At 44.4% G+C, this 22,433-nt stretch overlaps 1 protein-coding gene across 1 annotated transcript in view; it reads left to right on the top strand.

The window, feature by feature from the left end:
* Positions 1 to 1,068: 1,068 nt before the first annotated feature.
* LOC126428018 (tyrosine-protein kinase Fer) overlaps positions 1,069 to 22,433 on the top strand; it is a 638,139-nt gene continuing 616,774 nt past the window's right edge. Inside the window, exon 1 of the mRNA XM_050089898.1 lies at positions 1,069 to 3,434. Within this exon, the coding sequence (XP_049945855.1) occupies positions 3,216 to 3,434 (219 nt within the window). The 5' untranslated portion in view covers positions 1,069 to 3,215. The remainder of the gene's footprint in view (positions 3,435 to 22,433) is intronic.

Below are 22,433 nucleotides of genomic sequence, written 5' to 3'. Positions count from 1 at the left end.
GGGTCATTGCAAATTTTGGCGATATACATCTCAGTAAATTAGCTTCCTATGCCTACTTTCATTCTCTGGTTTTGTTTGGCATCATATTCTGGGGTAACTCGTCATTGAGTAACAGAGTGTTCATTGCACAAAAGGGTGTAATCAGAATAATTGCTCGAGCTCATCCAAGATCATCCTGCAGACACTTATTTAAAGAGCTAGGGAGCTTCACTATAGCCTCACAATACATACATTCACTTATGAAATTTGTTATTAACAATCTGAACGAATTCAAAAGTAATAGCAGTGTACATGGCCACAACACTAGGAGAAAGGATGATCTTCACTACTCAAGGTTAAATCTAACTTGGGCTCAGAAGGGGGAAAATTATGCTGCCACAAAAGTCTTTGATTACTTACCTAATAGCATCAAAAGTCTGACAGATAGCCATATAACATTGAAAAGGAAATTAAAAGTATTTCTGAATGGCAACTCCTCCTACTCATTAGATGAATTTTTAGATACAGTAAGTGGGTAATTTCGACACCCCCCCACCCCCCGCCCAAAAAAAAATATTAAGTGTCGTGTAATTTTTTTTTTTTTGTGTAATGTAATATCTTGTATAGACACCTTTTATTAACCTGAGACGTTCCACATCATTACGAAGTGTCGTATTCATGATCTATGGAACAAGTACTAATCTAATTTTGATTAATTTGCAGCCACCGTATTTTTTGAAACTATCAGGTGATGGCTGTAGAGCTGAAACTGGTAAATAAATGAAAATTTGACTAAGGCACTGAGTTCTTGAGTATACGTAGGTACCAAGGTGAGCGGCCTCATCCCAAGGTCCAAGTGACCTCAATGTCAAACAGAAAAAGCTTTATAGTCTTCTTCCTACAAAGGAATCGACAAAGGTCAAACGGTGGGCCTGTAATTGCGTTATCTTCCCAGTAAGATGCCAGCAATAGCTTCGTCCGGGCTGTACAACAGCACCTCTGCGGCAGGAACGCGAACTACTAGGAACGAACAGGTGTGCCGCCTGGCGGATGGCGCGGTAAGCAGGCGCGGCAGTCTGCTGTCAGAGGCGGTCCTGCCGGGACGTCCGCAGTTGGAGGACAGTGGCTGCCGGGCAGTTGCGGTGAGGACGGGCAGCCGAGGTCCGTGCGGGCGCGTTCGTGCGAGCCGCCGACTGCCAACCGGGTCGTCTCAACGGTACCTGGCGGCTGCGGGTGCAACGCGAACAGCTGCGGGGCCGACTTTCAACCCCGCCGGATTATTTTCTCTCTCGACTATTTTTGTCTGGTGAATCATCAAGCTGCTATTCCGCAGTACGCGCGCGGAACGTATTTCTCCTTCGATTCGTGCTGTGTTCTTTGTAATGTTACGTCGCAGCTGTCAAAAGTATCGTCGAAATACTTCTGAGCTACTTTTAAAATTTGTGTGCGGCTACTGAACTTGTGAACTATAAATATTTGAAGAGGAGTGATTCACACCGCAGTGGAAGCCATCTCACTACATTTCCAAATTCGTGAAAAAAAAAAAAGTTATCCTCAAGAGAAGTGCAAAGTGGATGTATTTCGTTGTATTACGTTGCGAGTTCATCAAATTTGTGCAACGCGTGACTCCACTGCGTCACAATAACAACTAAATCTGCGAAGTCGGTGATATCCCCAAAGTACTATTTCCGACGGGTAGCAGTTCTTTTCCACGAGTTTCGCTTATGTTCCCTCGACGTTGCCACAATAAAATAGTCGACGCATCCTGATAATTCTACGCAATACTATTGAGTAACGATACTAATTTCTCTTTCATTAATTCACTTTAAACTTACGAATAAAGTTACGTAACAACGGTGTAAATAATTCTTCGCCAAAGCATGACAAGGGTGATATCCCCTCGCTTACTGTAATCAACTTGTTGCTTAGCACTAATTAAAAAGTTGGAAGGTAACACAAGTAATCGAGATCAGCTTCCGTAGATATGACATACAGCCGCAAAGATGCACGGTGAAAGCAAAAATAGATGATAGCTGTAATATTTTGGTATTAACACTTGAAATAGGAGTATCACGTGTGGAAGTGTTAAGAGCTCATCTTTACGATGTACTGCGTTTCAAATTAAATGTAGAACGAAACCAGGAAAAAATAAAATAAATTATCAAGTAACCTCGTCTGTCCTACCACATGTTTCAAGCTGTTGTGGGCCTTCGTGTTGCCCATGTTTCTGCTGAATGCGCTAAGACCAGGAGTTCAGCTCTCACTTCCTACCGCGTAGATAGTATACAAGTTGCGAGTGCTGTGCACTGTGTTGCCTCTTATGTCGCATTCCTTCTGGAGTGAACATCGTTGAAATTCCCTATCAAAAAATTATGTCCAAACAGTCGTAAATGTTATGAGAGTTGGAGTGTTCCAAAAGGCGGCGAGCGAATTAGAAGTACAACTGGACCCGAGTGTTTGTGGTTCCATCTCGAAGTTCGCGCAGCAAGTACGTCGATCCCGTCGTTCAACGAAGCTCTGTCGAACGTGGTCGCATTTCGTGGTGTATTCTGCAGACGGGCGAATCTTCTCTTACTACGGCCATCCGTGAAGCTCGAATGTCCAGGCTGTAACAAGTCGACGAGAGACAGCGATTTTCGACGAGTAGTTTTCGGGACATCGAAAGTATACAGAGTGAGGTGCATTAAAAATTGTTTACAAATTGATTTAGTCGATGTGTAGAAGAGCGAGATTTTGTGTCGTGTGTAACATACTCTCAGCACATAAGGAGTGTAGCAGCGATATCTGTCGACCACAACTGATACACTTACCGTACGCTATACCCCTACTGTTATGACGTGTTAAATGTTGAGCGAGGTTCTCTTCTGCTCTAAAGTGTTAATCGGTGCAGTATATCGAATCGTTACTGTCATTTGCTGTAACCGTTTGTGAAGTGTTCTATAAAATTGTCTTCTGCAGCAAATTCTGCGTGGGAGTTAACAACACATAACTATGGTACTGGTCGAAGTCCACCGCGGCGACTAGAACACGGGATACAGTTGGCGCCTACAAAAGAATAAATCGTGGGAAATTTTGAATCGCTGTAGCGCAGTCGGCCTCGTTCTGGATCGGTGTATTTATTTAGTGTAGTGTGCTGTGACTCGGAAACTGTGGCAAGGAATAGTAGCGAGTGTCGTGTGTCACCGTTGCCGAGTGTGGCTTTGATGGAGGGGCGGCGCGCGTAGTGCCGGCGCGAGATGGGCTTCTCGTCGGCGGCCGTGGGCGGCCGCGTGTCGGCGCAGCACGAGGCGCTGGCGGCGCGCCAGGAGGCCGAGCTGCGGCTGGTGGACGCGATGCGCCGCTGCCTCGCCGCCAAGGTGCGCGCAGACCGCGACTACGCCGCCGCGCTGCAGGCCGCCGCCGCCGCGCACGCCGCCAAGGCCGACGACCTGCCCGCCGACAGCCTCGTCGCCAAGGTACGTCGCGCCGCAGTCTCTGGGGGGGGACGAAAATGGGATTAGTTACGAGGAAATACGGAAGCGTCCGATCCCGCCCGTCTGCTTTCGTCCATGACGTCACAAATATGGCGGAAACGACCATAAACCACGATTCCAATATGGCGCATATAAAGTCGTTACGTACACATTATGAGGACGAAAATACATCGATAAACACACACACACACGTTCCGAAAAAAGCATAATGACACTAACGGGACAAGCGCGGGAAATAGGGGGTTTTTGGGTGGGGACAAACTAAATATAAACAAATTTAGACACCCACCCCCATACAAAACCACGCAAAACGACGAAAAAAACCGACAGCACATAACACCCCAAATACCACTAAACACAATAACATCTGGAATCGGACACTTCCCTTGACCTATAGCTCAACAGCAGCTCCAGATCTCATAAATTGGGATCGAACACTTCCCTTAACTTGTATAGCTCAACAGCAGCTCCCGACCCCATAAATTAGGACCTAACACTTCCCTTGACCTATATAGCTCAAAAACATCTCCCGATACCAGCATTCACAGCCACACATTGGGATCGAACACTTCCCTTGATATGTTATCCTTACGACATCTCCACATACAGACGTCCCTGGTCCGAGAAGCCGGAACTTTAAGCAAGCCTCATTTCTTCACGACATACTGAACACTTCACGACTTCATCCAAAAATCCGAATAGTTGAAGAAATTTTATTAGATACAATGCAGTGTTCCCCATCATAGCCGACAACCGAAAACTGTTGACCCTGCCAGTCATAGCCATACCTACCAGACATAAAAGAAAAGCAATTTACCAAAATTCACACACGACGCCACACTCGCAAAATAAACCAAAAACATGACCTAGCACACCATCAGAGAGCACCACCGATCGCATCAAAACGACACCTACAAACACGCCACTCTGACAAACTAAATTCCGCGCCGTCGTGACGTCACACACAACAACCTTACGTCACGGGTCAAAGCCGTCGGGTGGGATCGGACGCTTCGCCAGCAAGGAGGGAAGGAGCAGAATATGTAGAGAAGCACCGTAAGTAACTTCTGCACAAACTTTACAAACAAAACGCTGTTCTTAACCTAAAACAACCAAAAGGGTACAAACGTATGTATCCAATTTGCAGTATAACCGTGGAAGATGCTTTATAAATAAACGCGTAATGTGTCTGGCATAATTCTTTTTAATTAAACTGCAGTCAGCTCAAGACGGGTTGTCGAAGCGAGCGACCGATTGCAGGCGATATTTCTCTTGTGTAATGCCCTTATGAATTGGCCTTTATCCGCTCGTATTGTGTTGTTTACTAACCCGTCCCGCACACCATGAGTCCATTCATCCATTCATTTCGCCCCCTCACCACTGGTGTTATCGCTGCAATCTGTCGCTCATATGTAGTGCCCCTGTGAATCGGCTGAGTATCGTGTTTAAGGGTGTTGTCGCGTGTGACGTCATGACGGCGCAGAGTTTGGTTTGCGAGTGTGGCGTGTTTGTAGACGTGTCGACGAAAAAAAACATCACAAAACCCCCCAAATACCACTAAACACAATATCATCTGGAATCGGACACTTCCCTTGACCTATATAGCTCAACAGCAGCTCCCGGTCCCATAAATTATGGTCAAACACTTCCCTTGGCCTACGGGGCAATGAACAGGCCGATCAGGCTGCCAAGGAGGCCTGCAGAGAGCAGGATGTGGTCCAGTGTCCTATCCCCTTGCAGTCAGTCATCGCTGCACTCCACAGGAAGTGCATGGAGTTGTGGGAGGACGAATGGCTGGCGGTGACGGCCAATAAACTGCGGTCGGTCAAGTCAACCACTCGGCCGTGGCGTTCCTCCTGCCGGTTGTTCAGGCGGGAAGAGGTGGCCCTCACACGTTTTCGGATCTGGTGCTGTCCTCTCACACATAGCGTTTTATTACGGCGGATAAAGGCCATTTCATAAGGGCATTATACACGAGAAATATCGCCTACAATCGGTCGCTCGCTTCGACAACCCGTCTTGAGCTGACTGCAGTTTAATTAAAAAGAATTATACCAAACACGTTTCGCGTTTATTTATAAAGCATAGGTTAGGTTAAGAACAGCGTTTTGTTTGTAAAGTTTGTGCGGAAGTTACTTACGGTATTTCTCCACATATTCTGCTCCTTCCCTCCTTGCTGGCGAAGCGTCCGATCCCACCCGTCGGCTTTGACCCGTGACGTAAGGTTGTTGTGGTGTGTGACGTCACGATGGCGCGGCATTTAGTTTGCCAGAGTGTAGGTGTTGTTTTGATGCGATCGGTGGTGCTCACTGGTGGTGTGTTAGGTGTGGCGTAGTGTGTGAATTTTGGTATATTGCTTTTTTTATGTCTTTGGTAGGTGTGGCTATGACTGGCAGGGTCGTCAGTTTCCGGTTGTCGGCTATGATGGGGGACAGTGCGTTGTCTCTAATAAAATTTCTTCAACTATTCGGATTTTTGGATGAAGTCGTGAAGTGTTCAGTATGTCGTGAAGAAATGAGGCTTGCTTAAAGTTCCGGCTTCTCGGACCAGGAACGGCTGTATGTGGAGATGTCGTAAGGATAACATGTCAAGGAAAGTGTTCGATCCCAATGTGTGGCTGTGAATGTTGGTATCGGGAGATGTTTTTGAGCTATGTAGGTCAAGGGAAGTGTTAGGTCCTAATTTATGGGGTCGAGAGCTGCTGTTGAGCTATACAAGTCAAGGGAAGTGTTCGATCCCAATTTATGAGATCTGGAGCTGCTGTTGAGCTATATAGGTCAAGGGAAGTGTCCGATTCCAGATGTTATTGTGTTTAGTGTTATTTGGGGTGTTATGTGCTGTCGGTTTTTTTCGTCGTTTTGCGTGGTTTTGTATGGGGGTGGGTGTCTAAATTTGTTTATATTTAGTTTGTCCCCACCCAAAAACCCCCTATTTCCCGCGCTTGTCCCGTTAGTGTCATTATGCGTTTTTCGGAACGTGTGTGTGTTTGTTTTTCGATGTATTTTCGTCCTCATAATGTGTACGTAACGACTTTATATGCGCCATATTGAAATCGTGGTTTATGGTCGTTTCCCCCATATTTGTGACGTCATGGGTCAAAGCAGACGGGCGGGATCGGACGCTTCCGTATTTCCGTGGTTGGCATCCATAGACTGATTCACATTTGCACTTGGCAGTTTTTTGCCATTCTGCAGTATTTTTTGCGCCGCATTATTTGCACCGTCCAAGTCCATCCCCCCCCCCCCCCCCCCACCACCACCACCACCAAGAAGAAAAGAAAAAAAATGTCAATCCATCTCCAATCCTTTTACGTCTCTATCTACAAACAAGACAATTTCTCTCTCTCTCTCTCTCTCTCCTCTCTCTCTCTCTCTCTCACACACACACACACACACACACACACACACACACACACACACACACTAGTTTCACAAGTTGGCAACACTCAAACAAACGAACAGACATAAACACTGTTGCAGTGCGGAATGAGAAACAGTTTTTAAGAATGCAGCGCAAGAAATACTACAGAATGGCAAAAACTGCCAAGTGCAAATGTGAATCGAAGTCTTTCGACGCCAAGCGTCGCGACAAGGAGGGAAGGAAGGAGGAGCATATGTAAAGAAATACCGTAGGTAACTGCACACCTACTTTATAAACAAAACGCCGTTTTTTAACCTACAACAACCAAAACTGTACAAACATATGTATCCAGTTTGCAGTATAACAACAGAAGATGCTTTATAAATAATAGTGAAACGCGTCTGGTGTAATCTTTTTTAATTAAATTGCAGTCAGCTCGAGACGGATTATTTTAACAGCTGCTGCGGAAGATGGCCACGCAAACAAACGTATTAATTTCACTCAGTATTACGAGTGTCAGTGTGTCGAGAAGTTCAGCTGCAGTCGATTTCCAAACCCCTCAACAATATTTTCAGAACATAAAATAAAAGTAAACGAGAATTACAACCTGTATCTACATATAAAATGCTTGTGTGTGTGTGTGCGTGTGTGTGTGTGTGTGTGTGTGTGTGTGTGTGTTACGTACTGACAACTTTCTTCCGTGACTACCCAGTCGTGATTGTGGTGGTAGATAGCACTTGATCTCACGCTGTTAGTAAGCAAGTTTGGTCGCGGTGCATGGCAGTGGGTGACTGTGCTGAAATATGGAGCAATGAATACTCTTAGGCAAAGCTGTAGACTCTGTGTCTTACGAACTTTACCGCACATGTGAAAATGCTTTTACTATTTCATTCGTCCAACACGTTACGATGCTCGTACGGTTCCGTCATTCAGAGTCAAATAACAACGTGTAATATGAAATACATAGTTTTTAGTCTCTCTGGCCGTTTTCGTCAGTCACACTTTACCGACCGTCAACAGAGGTACAAACAAAAAAATTCACATAGATTCAAAGATAAAAATACTCGTTAAATAATCGAACGGTACACTACAGTGATTTCGGATAAAAATTTCGCTTATTGTTCGGCATTATAATCTTTTTCTTAACTTAGCGCTTTTTCGTCAATTACTTTGCTTATTTTCACTACAATGATTTCGGATAAAAATTTGGCTTATTTTTCGTTACTATAATCCTTTTCATAATGTAGCGCTTTTTCATCATCCACTTAGCTTATTCATCTTTTACATATTGATCAGGCCCTCTTCCTTCCCACTTTTCAGCCAGTTTACTGCGCAATCAAAATTTGTCAAAACTATGTAATGACATAAAACTATGTATGCACACGCAACTGCCCAGTAACACCTTCGGAGCGGGAACAATGATTAGCAAACAAAAGAGGCGGATTCGTTTTATACTACAAATGCACTTATCTTGATCTGGGTTGCCCTATTACCTTAAGGCGACTACAGTTCCCATTTAAATTAGCTAACAGCATAATCATCAACAGAGCTCTGGCGTTAATTTAATTGGATCTTGGATCTTTTTCTCTCACAGACAACTGTATGTGGCATGCTTACGAGTTGGATCTCCTACACATTTCTTCCTTTACAGTGAACAAGGGAACTGCAAATATAGTCTATAAGCAAGTATTGGGAAAACATGATATTACACTTGTGTATATGCACTAAAACGAAAATTGCCTAATGACATAAAGTAACTTCCACTCCTTCACAATTTCATTTAAATACTATTATGTTAAGACAATATTACTAAACTAGCATTGTCCTCTTGGCAACAGCCGCGGTTAAATATAGCTGCATAATGTAATGATAATGTCAGTATGGATGGAACAGGGCGAGGATTGTATAAGCGACTGTATTCACGAATAGTCACAGAGAATATAGCTGTTGTAAGAGAACAGTGTGTTCCATATAGCGCATTATATTGAGAAATCCTCCAGCCACAGTCACCCGCTTCCACCTAGCACAGTATGAATGAGACACGCTGAAGACTCGGTGTCACGTTGCATCGTCTGTGAAACAATAAAAACATTTTCACATATACAGTAAAGTTCGAACGTCATACATTATTTGGCTTTAGTATTTATTGCTCCATATTTCGCAGACTTTTGCCCACGACGTTCACCCACTATCACGCACCGCATCCAAACAACCTTACTAATACGATAACTGCATCATTCGTAATACCCATTAAGAGATATAAGTCTGCATGCATCTAATATCTAGAATATTACTCATGCCTTCTCCCATGCCATATATTCTGACAGATTTCTCAGCTAGTTTATTACGATTGTCCTGAAATACTTTTCGTGGGAAATGTAGAGTACTTTACAGAATATAACACATTTTTCACTGATTCCAAATGGATTGTGTATATCTTTCAAGTGTGCTAACACAATTAGTTCTACGTTTGTCCCCAGCTCCTTTCATATTCGTTAGTCTTATAGTATAATTGCAAGCATTTGCATAATTCACTCAATGTGTCGATAGAAATGTTTTCAATAGCAGTACTATTGGTTACCGTAACTCTTGTTATAATTTGTACGAAGCGGAACTGAATTATACAAAATAACAAGGGACTTGAGTAAAACTGAATAGATTTACTATGAACATTTAAATTAAAATGCCCCTTAACATTGTAGTAAATACATATGCCATTCTGTTTAGAAGTTAAAAACTTTAATAATACGTATAATTATTTTATGAATAACTCAAAATCGTAAGATGAGAGTCCATTGAATGGCAGTTATTCCTATGAATTTCCCGTCAATTCCACTTCTTTTGCACAAGCTTCAAACTGCTAAATTACTTCAGAATCGGAGGGTTTATTTTGTATTGCTTCTTAATATAAATGGCATCTCCGGTTTCCGATTTCACTTCTCTGATAGTTCGTGGTGTCTGGATAACTCTAATTTCTAAAGTAAATTGCTTACTCAATGTGGGCACAGCGAAACGAAACGAAATGACTCCGCCACGCTTGATAAATAGAGAAACTAGTCGCATCCTACTGTCTCACACAGCTGTTAAGCAGACAGCCATATTGCGTGAACGGGTCGCATGCGATCCATCGGATTGCCTGGAATCTTCATGCGACCAGCGGTCAGCGATTGATCGCTGCGATTTGTCCACTCACGTGTGCGGTCCCTGAAGCGATCCGTCGCTTGTGTGTGGGACGTCAACGGAATGGCAGGCGACACCTACATCTGTACTCTGCAAACACCGTGAAGTGCATGGCACAGGGTGCATCCCACTCTATCAGTTATTTGGGTTTTTTCCCCATTTCATTCATGTACGGAGGGCGGGAATTCCGAATGATGTTTAAATACCTTCGTGCGTGCATTAATTACTCTGATCACGTCCTAACGATCTCGATGTGAGCAATATGTAGGGGATTGTAACATATTTCTAGGGTCATCATTTAAAGCCGGTTCCTGAAACTTTTGTTTGCGTCTGTCTTCAGAATCTGCCAGTTCATTTTCTTCGGTATCTCTGTGACTCTCCCACGGGCCGTTCGTGCTGCCCTTCCCTGTACACGTTCAATATCCACTGTTAGTCGTATTTGGTGCGGGTCCCACAATTAAGCAATATTCTAGAACCGGTCGCACGAGTGATTAGTAAGCGATCTCCTTTGTAGACTGATTGCACTTCCCCTGTATTCTACAAGTCTACCACCTGCTGTCATTCTGTATCGTATCTGTACAAAGTGTTACAGACGGGTATTTGTTTGAGTTGGCCGGTTCCAACTATGACTCAATGATATACGTTTTCTCGTTTTGTTAAATGCACAATTTTACATTTCTGAACATTTAAAGCAAATTGCCAATCTTCGCACCACTTTGAAATCTTGTTGAGATCTGACTGTACATTTATGCACTTCTTTCAGACTGTACTTCATTATAGATAACTGTGGTGTCACCGCCAGACACCACACCTGCTAGGTGGTAGCCTTTAAATCGGCCGCGGTCCATTAGTATACGCCGGACCCGCGTGTCGCCACTGTCAGTGATTGCAGACCGAGCGCCGCCACAAGGCAGGTCTAGAGAGACTGACTAGCACTCGCCCCAGTTGTACAACCGACTTTGCTAGCAATGGTTCACTGAGAAATACGCTCTCATTTGCCGAGACGATAGTTAGCATAGCCTTCAGCTACATTTGCTACGACCTAACAAGGCGCCGTATTCAATTGATATTTATTATGTGAAGCATGTATCATAAAGAGCGATGTTCTACAATTGTGGATTAAAGTTAAGTATTACATCAACTACGTACTTTATTTGCTACTATTAATTCCCTTAACTGTTCCAGACCTCGCGCCAGTCTGCGTGAGTTTAAGCGCGTGCCTTTCGGCTTCCTCTCATTGTGACTTGGCTGTCTTGGCAACTCACAACAATAACTGCATTATATGTAAAAAAAGGCTGCAAGGTCATTAATGTACAAAATGAACAGCAAGGGTTCCAACATCCATCTCTGAGGCGCACCTGAAATTACTTCTACCCTCCCTCCGAGGTAACACGCTGCATCCTCCTTACCTAAAAGTCCTCAACCCAGTCAAAAATTTCACCTGATACCCCATATGATCATACTTTTAACGATAAGCGTAAGTGCGATACTGAGATAAATACTTTTTGGACATCAAGAAATACGCCATCTACCTGACTGCCTTGATCCACAGCTTTCAGTATGTCATGTGAGAAAAGTGAGAGTTGGTTTGCATATGATCGATTTTTCGGAATCCATGCCGGTTGGCACTGAGGAGGTCATTCTGATCACGATACCTCATCATATTTGAGATCAGAAAATGTTCTAAGATTCTACAACAAATCGATATCAACGATATTGGACGGTAGTTTTGTAGATCACTTCTACTACCCTTCCTGTAGAGGGGTGAGCTTTTTTTCCAAGAACTGGACACAGTTTTATAGTTAGAAGAGGTGCTAACTCAGCCGAAAATTCAGTACAGAATATGACAGGGATTCCATCGGGGCCTGGAGCTTTGTTCAGTTTTAACGATTTGAGGTGTTTGTCAACACCACTATTTCATTTATCTTTTTGGTGGTACGAGGATTAAATTGGGCCAATTGTTATGTGTTCTGAGTTTGCCTTTGTAAAGGGACATTTGAAAACTGAGTTAAGCATTTCGGCTTTTGCTTTGCTATCCTCAATTTCAGTTCCTGTCTCATTCACTAAGGATTGGACACTAACTTTGGTGCCACTAACAACCTTTACATACGAGCAGAATTTCTTTGGATTCTGTGTAAGATCACATGACGATATTCTGCTACGGTAGTCATTGAAGACATCATACGTTGCTCTGCTCTCTTGTAAGCCAAACCCGTTTCGTTTAGCATCTCTCCCTCTATAGCCCTACGCTTTGTTTTACACCTATTATGCAGTAACATCTGTTTGTTTAAACGTTTCTTTACAGTGAGTGTATACTAAGGAGGCTCCCTTTCATTCTACTGAGTACGTACCTATCCAGTGCGTGGCCAATATTCTTTTAAACTTGGGCCATAGTTTCTCTACATGCTCTTCCCCCGTGCTGAAAGTTTCAACTTCCTCAATGAGACAGGACGCTACTGCTTACTGAACACATATATCTTTCTGCTTGTTATAGTTGCCCTTTGTAATATGGTAATCATTACTGCCACAATCGTGCCATCGTCAATGCACCAGTTTCAATGTGGATATCCTCAGAGAGTTCAAATCTGTTCCTTGCCATGAGATCCAACAGATTCCCATCGTGAGTGGGGTTGCTAACTACCTTTTCAAGGTAGTTTTCAGACATGGCGTTTACTAATGTTTCACAGGATGTCGTATCACGCCCACCATTAGCAAAACTGTGATTTTACCAATCAATTGTTCGTTGATTCAAGTCACCGCCGACGATTACAGTGTAGCTGGGGAACTTATATAAAAGTGAACTGAGGTTTTCTCTAAAGTCTTCTGTTACATCAGGAGATGAGTCTGGTGGGCGATAGAAGGATCCAGGTATTTTATGCCCACACCTGACACATGCAGTTTCAGTTTCTATCTCGTTCACCATCAAATGGTGCAGTGTCCACGCTTTGCCCAGTGCCGAATGGTGAAAGTGATGTTATGAGATACCATCCTTGATACAAAAAGTCTGAATACATGGTGGTTTTGCTAAAGTCGGGTTCACAAGCGCAGCTAATGGGACGCAACCGCTGGTGGTATTCTTTAGTGGTACCGTGAACTACGATTCACACAGAAGCTCAGAAATTCTATATGCACTGAACTGCCAAAGAAACTGGTACATAGGTACACAGAGATGTGTAAATAGGCAGGATACGGCGCCGCGATAAGACAACAAGTGTCTGCGCAGTTGTTAAGGCGAGTTACTGCTGCTGCAATGGAAGGTTATCAAGACTTAAGTGATTCCAGAATGAGATTTTCACTCTGCAGCGGAGTGTGCGCCGATATGAAACTTCCTGGCAGATTAAAACTGTGTGCCGGACCGAGACTCGAACTATTGCCCGCGAAAGGCAAAGGTCCCGAGTTCGAGTCTCGGTCCGGCACACAGTTTTAATCTGCCAGGAAGTTTCAAGACTTAAGTGAGTTTGCACGTGGTGTTATAGTCGGCGCACGAGCGATGGGTTCAAATGGCTCTGAGCACTATGGGACTCAACTGCTGTGTTCTAGGGGACTTATGACCACAGAACTACTTAAACCTAACTAACCTAAGGACATCACACACATCCATGCCCGAGGCAGGATTCGAACCTGCGACCGTAGCGGTCGTGCGGTTCCAGACTGTAGCGCCTTTAACCGCTCGGCCACTCCCGCCGGCGAGCGATGGGACACAGCATCTTCGAGGTAGCGATGAAGTGGGGATTTTCCCCGCACGACCAGTTCACGAGTGTACCGTGAATATCAGGAACCCGGTAAACATCAGATCTCCGACATCGCTGCTGTCGGAACAAAGATCCTGCTAGAACGGTACCAACGACGACTGAAGAGAATCGTTCGACTTTACGGAAGTGCAACCCTTCCGCAAATTGCTGCAAATTTCAATGCTTGGCCATCAACAAGTGTCAGCGTGCGAACCATTCAACGAAACATCATCGATTTGGGCTTTCGGGGCCGAAGACCCACTCGTGTACTCTTGATTGCACGACACAAAGCTTTACGCCTCGACTGGGCCCATTAACACCAAGATTGGACTGGTGATAACTGGAAACATGCTGCCTCGTCGAACGATTCTCGTTTCAAACTATCGAGCGGTGTTCGGGTATGGAGACAATCTCATGAATCCGTGTCAGCAGGTGACTGTTCAAGCTGGCAGAGGCTCTGTAATGGCGTGGGGCGTGAGCAGTTAGAGTGATACTGGGACCTCTGATACGTATAGATATGACTCTGACAGCTGACACGTACGTAAGCATCCTGTCTCATCACCTGCATCCGTTTGTGTCCATTATACATTCCGATGGACTCGGACAATTCCAGCAGGACAATGCGACACCCCACACGTCCAGAATTGGTACATAGTGTCTACAGAAACACTCTTCTGAGTTTAAACAATTCCGCTGGCCACCAAACTCCCCAGGCACGAACATCATTGAACATATCTGGGATCCCTTGCAACGTGCTGTTGAGAAGAGGTCTCCACCCCCTTTACGGACAGCCCTGCAGAACTCATGGTGTCACCTCTCTCCAGCACTACTTCAGACATTATTGGAGCCCATGCCACGTCGTGTTGCCGTACTTCTGCCTCCTCTACACGATATTAGGAAGGTGTACCAGTTTCTTTGGCTGTTCAGAGTATTTGCACAGCTTTCAGTACGGCGCCAACCGAAATCATGGGAGTGGTTATTGATGTTGCGGTGCAGATACGCGATTAGAGCGGTGACTAGCGTTACATACAAGGAAGACGAAACCCAAATCTTCGCCGGCCGGAGTGGCCGTGCGGTTCTAGGCTGTACAGTCTGGAGCCAGTCTGGAGCCGAGCGACTGCTACGGTCGCAGGTTCGAATCCTGCCTCGGGCATGGATGTGTGTGATGCCCTTAGGTTAGTTAGGTTTCAGTAGTTCTAAGTTCTAGGCGACTGATGACCTCAGGAGTTAAGTCCCATAGTGCTCAGAGCCAAATGAACCATTTGAGCCAAACTTTCAGGAAACATTCCTCACACACAAAGAAAGAAAATATGTTATGTGGACATGTGTCAGGAAAGACTTACTTTCCATGTTAGAGCTCATTTTATTACTTCTCTTCAACTCACATTAATCATGGAATGGAAACACACAGCAACAGAACGTACCAGCGTGACTTCAAACACTTTGTTACAGGAAATGTTCGAAATGTCCTCCGTTAGCGAGGATACATGCATCCACCCTCCGTCGCACGGAATCCCTGATGCGCTGATGCAGCCCTGGAGAATGGCGTATTGTATCACAGCCGTCCACAATACGAGCACCAAGAGTCTCTACATTTGGTACCGGGGTTGCGTAGGCAAGAGCTTTCAAATGCCCCCATAAATGAAAGTCAAGAGGGTTGAGGTCAGGAGAGCGTGGAGGCCACGGAATTGGTCCGCCTCTACCAAACCATCGGTCACCGAATCTGTTGTCGAGAAGCGTACGAACACTTCGACTGAAATGTGCAGGAGCTCCATCGTGCACGAACCACATGTTGTGTCGTACTTGTAGAGGCACATATTCTAGCAGCACAGGTAGAGTATCCCGTATGAAATAGTGATAACGTGCTCCATTGAGCGTAGGTGGAAGAACATGGGGCCCAATCAAGACATCACCAACAATGCCTGCCCAAACGTTCACAGAAAATCTGTGTCGATGACGTGATTGCACAATTGCGTGCGGATTCTCGTCAGCCCACACATGTTGATTGTGAAAATTTACAATTTGATCACGTTGGAATGAAGCCTCATCCGTAAAGAGAACATTTGCACTGAAATGAGGATTGACACAATGCCGGATGAACCATTCGCAGAAGTGTACCCGTGGAGGCCAATCAGCTGCTGATAGTGCCTGCACACGCTGTACACGGTACGGAAACAACTGGTTCTCCCGTAGCACTCTCCATACAGTGACGTGGTCAACGTTACCTTGTACAGCAGCAACTTCTCTGACGCTGAAATTAGGGTTATTGTCAACTGCGCGAAGAATTGCCTCGTCCATTGCATGTGTCCTCGTCGTTCTAGGTCTTCCCCAGTCGCGAGTCATAGGCTGGAATGTTCCGCGCTCCCTAAGACGCCGATCGATTGCTTCGAACGTATTCCTGTCGGGACACCTTCGTTCTGGAAATCTGTCTCGATACAAAAGTACCGCGCCACGGCTATTGCCCCGTGCTAATCCGTACATCAAATGGGCATCTGCCAACTCCGCATTTGTAAACATTGCACTGACTGCAAAACCACGTTCGTGATGAACACTAACCTGTTGATGCTACGTACTGATGTGCTTGATGCTAGTACTGTAGAGTAATGAGTCGATGTCAACACAAGCACCAAAGTCAACATTACCTTCCTTCAATTGGGCCAACTGGCGGTGAATCGAGGAAGTACAGTACATACTGACGAAACTAAAATGAGCTCTAATATGGAAATTAAGCGTTTCCGGGTACATGTCCACGTAACATCTTTTCTTTATTTGTGTGTGAGGAATGTTTTCTGAAAGTTTGGCCGTAACTTTTTGTAACACCCGGTTTAGCAAGAAAATGGTTGAAATGACTCTGAGCACTATGGGACTTAACATCTGTGGTCATCAGTCTCCTAGAACTTAGAACTAGTTAAACCTAACTAACCTAAGGACATCACAAACACCCATGCCCGAGGCAGGATTCGAACCTGCGACCGTAGCGGTCTTGCGGTTCCAGACTGCAGCGCCTTTAACCGCACGGCCACTTCGGCCGGCCCTGTTTAGCAGGACACTATTAATGCTGCATCCGAACATTATGGGTTTGTTTTCCCTCCCCATCCGCATCAACTCACATTTTTCTACATTTAAAGGTAGCTGCCATTCATCGCACCAACTAGAAATTTTATCTATGTCATCTTGCATCCTCCCCTACAGCCATTCAACTTCTACATCTTTCCGAACACCACATCATTAGCAAAAAACTGCAGATTGCTGCCCATCCGGTCCCCCAAAACCTAAATTATGAAAAATCTTTTATCTTCATGTTAGTGCACCTCCCTTATAACGCATTTCACACCACGTGCTCATACGACCTTTTTTGCTCCTTAGCGTCTCTGAGATCGTTCCCTGCAATTTGTCCCTATTTAGCAAAAATCGCCCTGTACAGTGTCAGAATTAAGGAATGTGATGAAGTTTATTAATGGCCAAAGCAAACTTCATACGGGATGTTCTAGATAAAGTATTTATGTTAAACCGCTGGGGAAGTGGAAAAAAAACAGTATATTCCAAACATTTCAAAACACCGCCGTTCATTTGCCGTCGAAGTTATTGCTTTGTTTTCCTTCTGACCACCAACTAACGTCAGAAACAACTGTCCCTTTTTACTTCTACATAACTGACATTCTTACTGCCAATAAAACTTATTAATGAAAATTGCTTCATAAATTTAATGCTCTTATTCATACAGTGTGTAAGCTTGTCTCCGTCCAGACATCGCTAAACCTAAATCATCTTTCGATTATAGATATTTAGCCTCTCATGTGAAAGAACACGCAATAGAAAGAAGTACCAAAGTCATTATGGAACATTTGCGTTTTGTCACGAAAACAAAACAAAATAATTAAGCACAGGTTAAGAAATCGCAAAACCAGAAAATGCACTACTGTAACATGATTGACAGCGGTGAAAATTGTTCTTAATGCCCGATATCAGCAGTCGACGACACCAATGTTAACGTCAAAACCCAAGAAAGCTAAAATAACTTTCTTCCCGTGAATCCTACACAGCGATATCCCGTTCTGTATCTTCCCTTGCGTTGACGGCCGGTGTGAATGCCATCAATTAAAATACATTGTAGACGGATTTGACGTTCGGTTCCATCGAGCGTTAATCGATCTTAAATCGGTGACGTCACCATGTCACAGATACCAGAAACGAAGAATTAGTGATATCACCATAACACGAGAAACATGACACCAGGACTTTAAATGTAAACAGTTCTAGGTTAGGCTCTACCGTGACTGTTCATGTAGGTTGAAACAACGAGTTTACTGTTATCAGTCACAATTTATTTTATTCCCATTATGAATTTTCTAGGATTCTGAGAATTAATACGACACAAAATGTGTAATGTTTACAACCTTGAGGTAGTAACCTGTGGTAATGTCTCATGGCTCACAGGCTCCTTATTGTGCTGTGTTGCTTCACATGGAATATGATACACACTTCGTAAACACTTCGCTTCCGTGGTTATAAAGCCCATGTGATGATGTACAGGCAACGGAGTCTGTGACGACTGGAGCCAATTGCACCTATTACCCCAAAGTCGTGAACACAACACATGCATGTCGTATTAATTCAAATAATGCCACGTGATTATGGAGATGTAAACACCTGAAATGCGTAGTGGTAATAAAACAGTGAATGGTAACCATAAACTTGTTGTTACAATCGATAAAACCAGAACTGAGGCCAATAAATTAGCGGGACCTCTATACTAATTGCCGGCCGCGGTGGTAGAGCGTTTCTAGGCGCTTCAGTCCGGAACCGCGCGACCGCTACGGTCGCAGATTCGAATCCTGTCCTTAGGTTAGTTAGGTTTAAGTAGTTCTAAGTTCTAGGGGACTGATGACCTCAGCCATTTGAACCATCTACACTAGTAGGGCAGATGAAGGACCACAAAAAACTGAAACTCAGCAAATTCTTAATATATATAGGGCGAGTCAGGAGGAAAAATGATTCAAATGGCTCTGAGCACTATGGGACTCAACTGCTGATGTCATTAGTCCCCTAGAACTTAGAACTAGTTAAACCTAACTAACCTAAGGACATCACACACATCCACGCCCGAGGCAGGATTCGAACCTGCGACCGTAGCAGGAGGAAAGGCACATGCTCTGAGGGGTGTGATTCTGGACAAAATACTTCAGGTGGACGACGCCATACCATATTCCGAATGGTTTCCGAGATAGAACACATTTAATATCACTTTTGTACGTTTTTCATGAATAACTCGAAAACCGCACCCTCCAGCGGAAACGTGTCGCAGTACAAAATTAAACGATATTGAATTACAAAAAAAGGTCCTATTCAATTTTTTTCTCTAGGCTTTTGTGCGAAGAGAGTGCGAGAAAGTTGAAAAACTCGTTCGATGCGCTTGCGCTGTCGCTAACTTAGTTTTTGTAGGCCAATTTGAGGTAGTTTCCCGACTTGATAGACCGCAAGTGGCCCGTATCAAACTGTTCGTCTCAATTTGCTACCTCAAATTGGCCTATAAAACCTACGCAAGCTACAGCGCAAGCGCATCGAGCGAGTTTTTCAACATTGTCGCACTCTCTTCGCACAAAGTCCCGGAGAAAAAATTGAATAGGACCTTTTTTTGTAATTCAATATCCTTTAATTTTGTACTGCGACACGTTTCCGCTGGAGGCTGCGTTTTTCGAGTTATTCATGAAAAACGTACAAAAGTGATATTAAATGTGTTCTATCTAGGAAACCACTCGGAATAGGGCATACGTCTATATAAAGTATTTTGTTGAGAATCACTAATACTATCACCCCTAAAGCATGTACCTTTCCTCCTGACTCACCCTATATACAGGGTGTTTCAAAAATGACCGGTATATTTGAAACGACAATAAAAACTAAACGAGCAGCGATAGAAATACACCGTTTGTTGCAATATGCTTGGGACAACAGTACATTTTCAGGCAGACAAACTTTCGAAATTACAGTAGTTACAATTTTCAACAACAGATGGCGCTGCGGTCTGGGAAACTCTATAGTGCGATATTTTCCACATATCCACCATGCGTAGCAATAATATGGCGTAGTCTCTGAATGAAATTACCCGAAACCTTTGACAACGTGTCTGGCGGAATGGCTTCACATGCAGATGAGATGTACTGCTTCAGCTGTTCAATTGTTTCTGCATTCTGGCGGTACACCTGGTCTTTCAAGTCACAGGGGTTCATGTCTGGCGAATAGGGAGGCCAATCCACGCCGCCTCCTGCATGTTTCGGATAGCCCAAAGCAATCACACGATCATCGAAATATTCATTCAGGAAATTAAAGACGTCGGCCGTGCGATGTGGCCGGGCACCATCTTGCATAAACCACGAGGTGTTCGCAGTGTCGTCTAAGGCAGTTTGTACCGCCACAAATTCACGAAGAATGTCCAGATAGCGTGATGCAGTAATCGTTTCGGATCTGAAAAATGGGCCAATGATTCCTTTGGAAGAAATGGCGGCCCAGACCAGTACTTTTCGAGGATGCAGGGACGATGGGACTGCAACATGGGGCTTTTCGGTTCCCCATATGCGCCAGTTCTGTTTAATGACGAAGCCGTCCAGGTAAAAATAAGCTTCGTCAGTAAACCAAATGCTGCCCACATGCATATCGCCGTCATCAATCCTGTGCACTATATCGTTAGCGAATGTCTCTCGTGCAGCAATGGTAGCGGCGCTGAGGGGTTGCCGCGTTTGAATTTTGTATGGATAGAGGTGTAAACTCTGGCGCATGAGACGATACGTGGACGTTGGCGTCATTTGGACCGCAGCTGCATCACGGCGAACGGAAACCCGAGGCCGCTGTCGGATCACCTGCTGCACTAGCTGCGCGTTGCCCTCTGTGGTTGCCGTACGCGGTCGCCCTACCTTTCCAGCACGTTCATGCGTCACGTTCCCAGTCCGTTGAAATTTTTCAAACAGATCCTTTATTGTATCGCTTTTCGGTCCTTTGGTTACATTAAACCTCAGTTGAAAACTTCGTCTTGTTGCAACAACACTGTGTTCTAGGCGGTGGAATTCCAACACCAGAAAAATCCTCTGTTCTAAGGAATAAACCATGTTGTCTACAGCACACTTGCACGTTGTGAACAGCACACGCTTACAGCAGAAAGGCGACGTACAGAATGGCGCACCCACAGACTGCGTTGTCTTCTATATCTTTCACATCACTTGCAGCGCCATCTGTTGTTGAAAAGTGTAACTACTGTAATTTCGAAAGTTTGTCCGCCTGAAAATGTATTGTTGTCCCAAGCATATTGCAACAAACGGTGTATTTCTATCGCTGCTCGTTTAGTTTTTATTGCCGTTTCAAATATACCGGTCATTTTTGAAACACCCTGTATTTTACCTGCTCGGCTTTCCTACCGGCGATCTGCTGCAACGAGTTAGAGGAGTTAATGTGTAATCTTGCTTACCTGTTATTTCAGTTAGTCGATTTTTTTTCCACTCTGGTAGTCTGACTCTACAGGTTCCGCTACACACACACACACACACACACACACACACACACACTTCCGAGGTTGTTTAGGGATATTTCTTGGCTATTGTGGACCCGTGGTACCAGCAGCTCGTTACAGAGTAATAAAGTAGGCCTAATTATGACTTATCCGGTTTGTTACCCCAGTTATCTATGTTTCTGTGAAAGTACCTTTTCATTAGCGAATAAGCTTGAATCGTGCAATCACCAAAATGTACAACACAAAGCACAAGGTAATTCAACAGGCCTCAGAAGTAAAAGTGGAGTGTGATGAAGTTGCGAGAACAGCTCCATTGCACTCGGTAAATCCGTATCTTACGTTGTGAATAGAGAAGAATGTTCGGGATAATGTGGATGTCTTACGGAAGTTACAAGGGTGGCACGAAGTGAGCGGAGTCAAGGAGAAATAATAAATAACGGTATAGCGCGCCGATAAGCCGTTGACATTGACGTGGCGCAGTTACGAGTCTAAAGGTTCATTTAAGCAGATGCTGACAGCTTGACGCGCATGCGCAGTGCTGAAATCGCGTAGCAGCGCCTCTTCCCGCTTCTGCCTGCTTGGGAGTGTAGCTCTTTGGTGTGCGAGCAAACAGCCAGAATCTACCCGGGCATACATTTTATTTGCGACGCTTTTTTCACTCGTTTCGAAGCTAGTGCAATTCCCGCGTTCGGCTATTTCAAGTTTACACTTCATTGATAACAGTAAGGTAAGCACATCAGATATTTATCAACCACTGTGCGCGGCAATCTAACCAGAAATTGGACGAGAAACGTTAAAGCAGAGTGAACACGGATTTCTACGCATGCGCACTAAGGCTTTTTTTTCCGCATGAAAGTAGCAGTCTGAAACCTGGTTAAACGAACCTTACAAAGCGATGGGTGGATGACATCGTTAACGACAAGAAAACATTACACCTAAACAAAACCCAGCGAGCTTCCACGCGAAGCTAGTAAAATTATATGTATACAGGCTATTATAAAAAGGTACGGCCAAACTTTCAGGAAACATTCCTCACACACAAAGAAAGAAAATATGTTATGTGGACATGTGTCCCGAAACGCTTACTTTCCATGTTAAAGCTCATTTTATTACTTCTCTTCAAATCACATTAATCATGGAATCGAAACACACAGCAACAGAACGTACCAGCCTCACTTCAAACACTTTGTTACAGGAAATGTTCAAAAT

Source organism: Schistocerca serialis, chromosome 12 (genome assembly GCF_023864345.2).
Source record: "Schistocerca serialis cubense isolate TAMUIC-IGC-003099 chromosome 12, iqSchSeri2.2, whole genome shotgun sequence".
NCBI classification, from domain to species: Eukaryota; Metazoa; Arthropoda; class Insecta; order Orthoptera; family Acrididae; genus Schistocerca; species Schistocerca serialis.
Note: the sequence above shows the minus strand (reverse complement) of the source record. Positions and strands in the feature narration are given on the sequence as shown.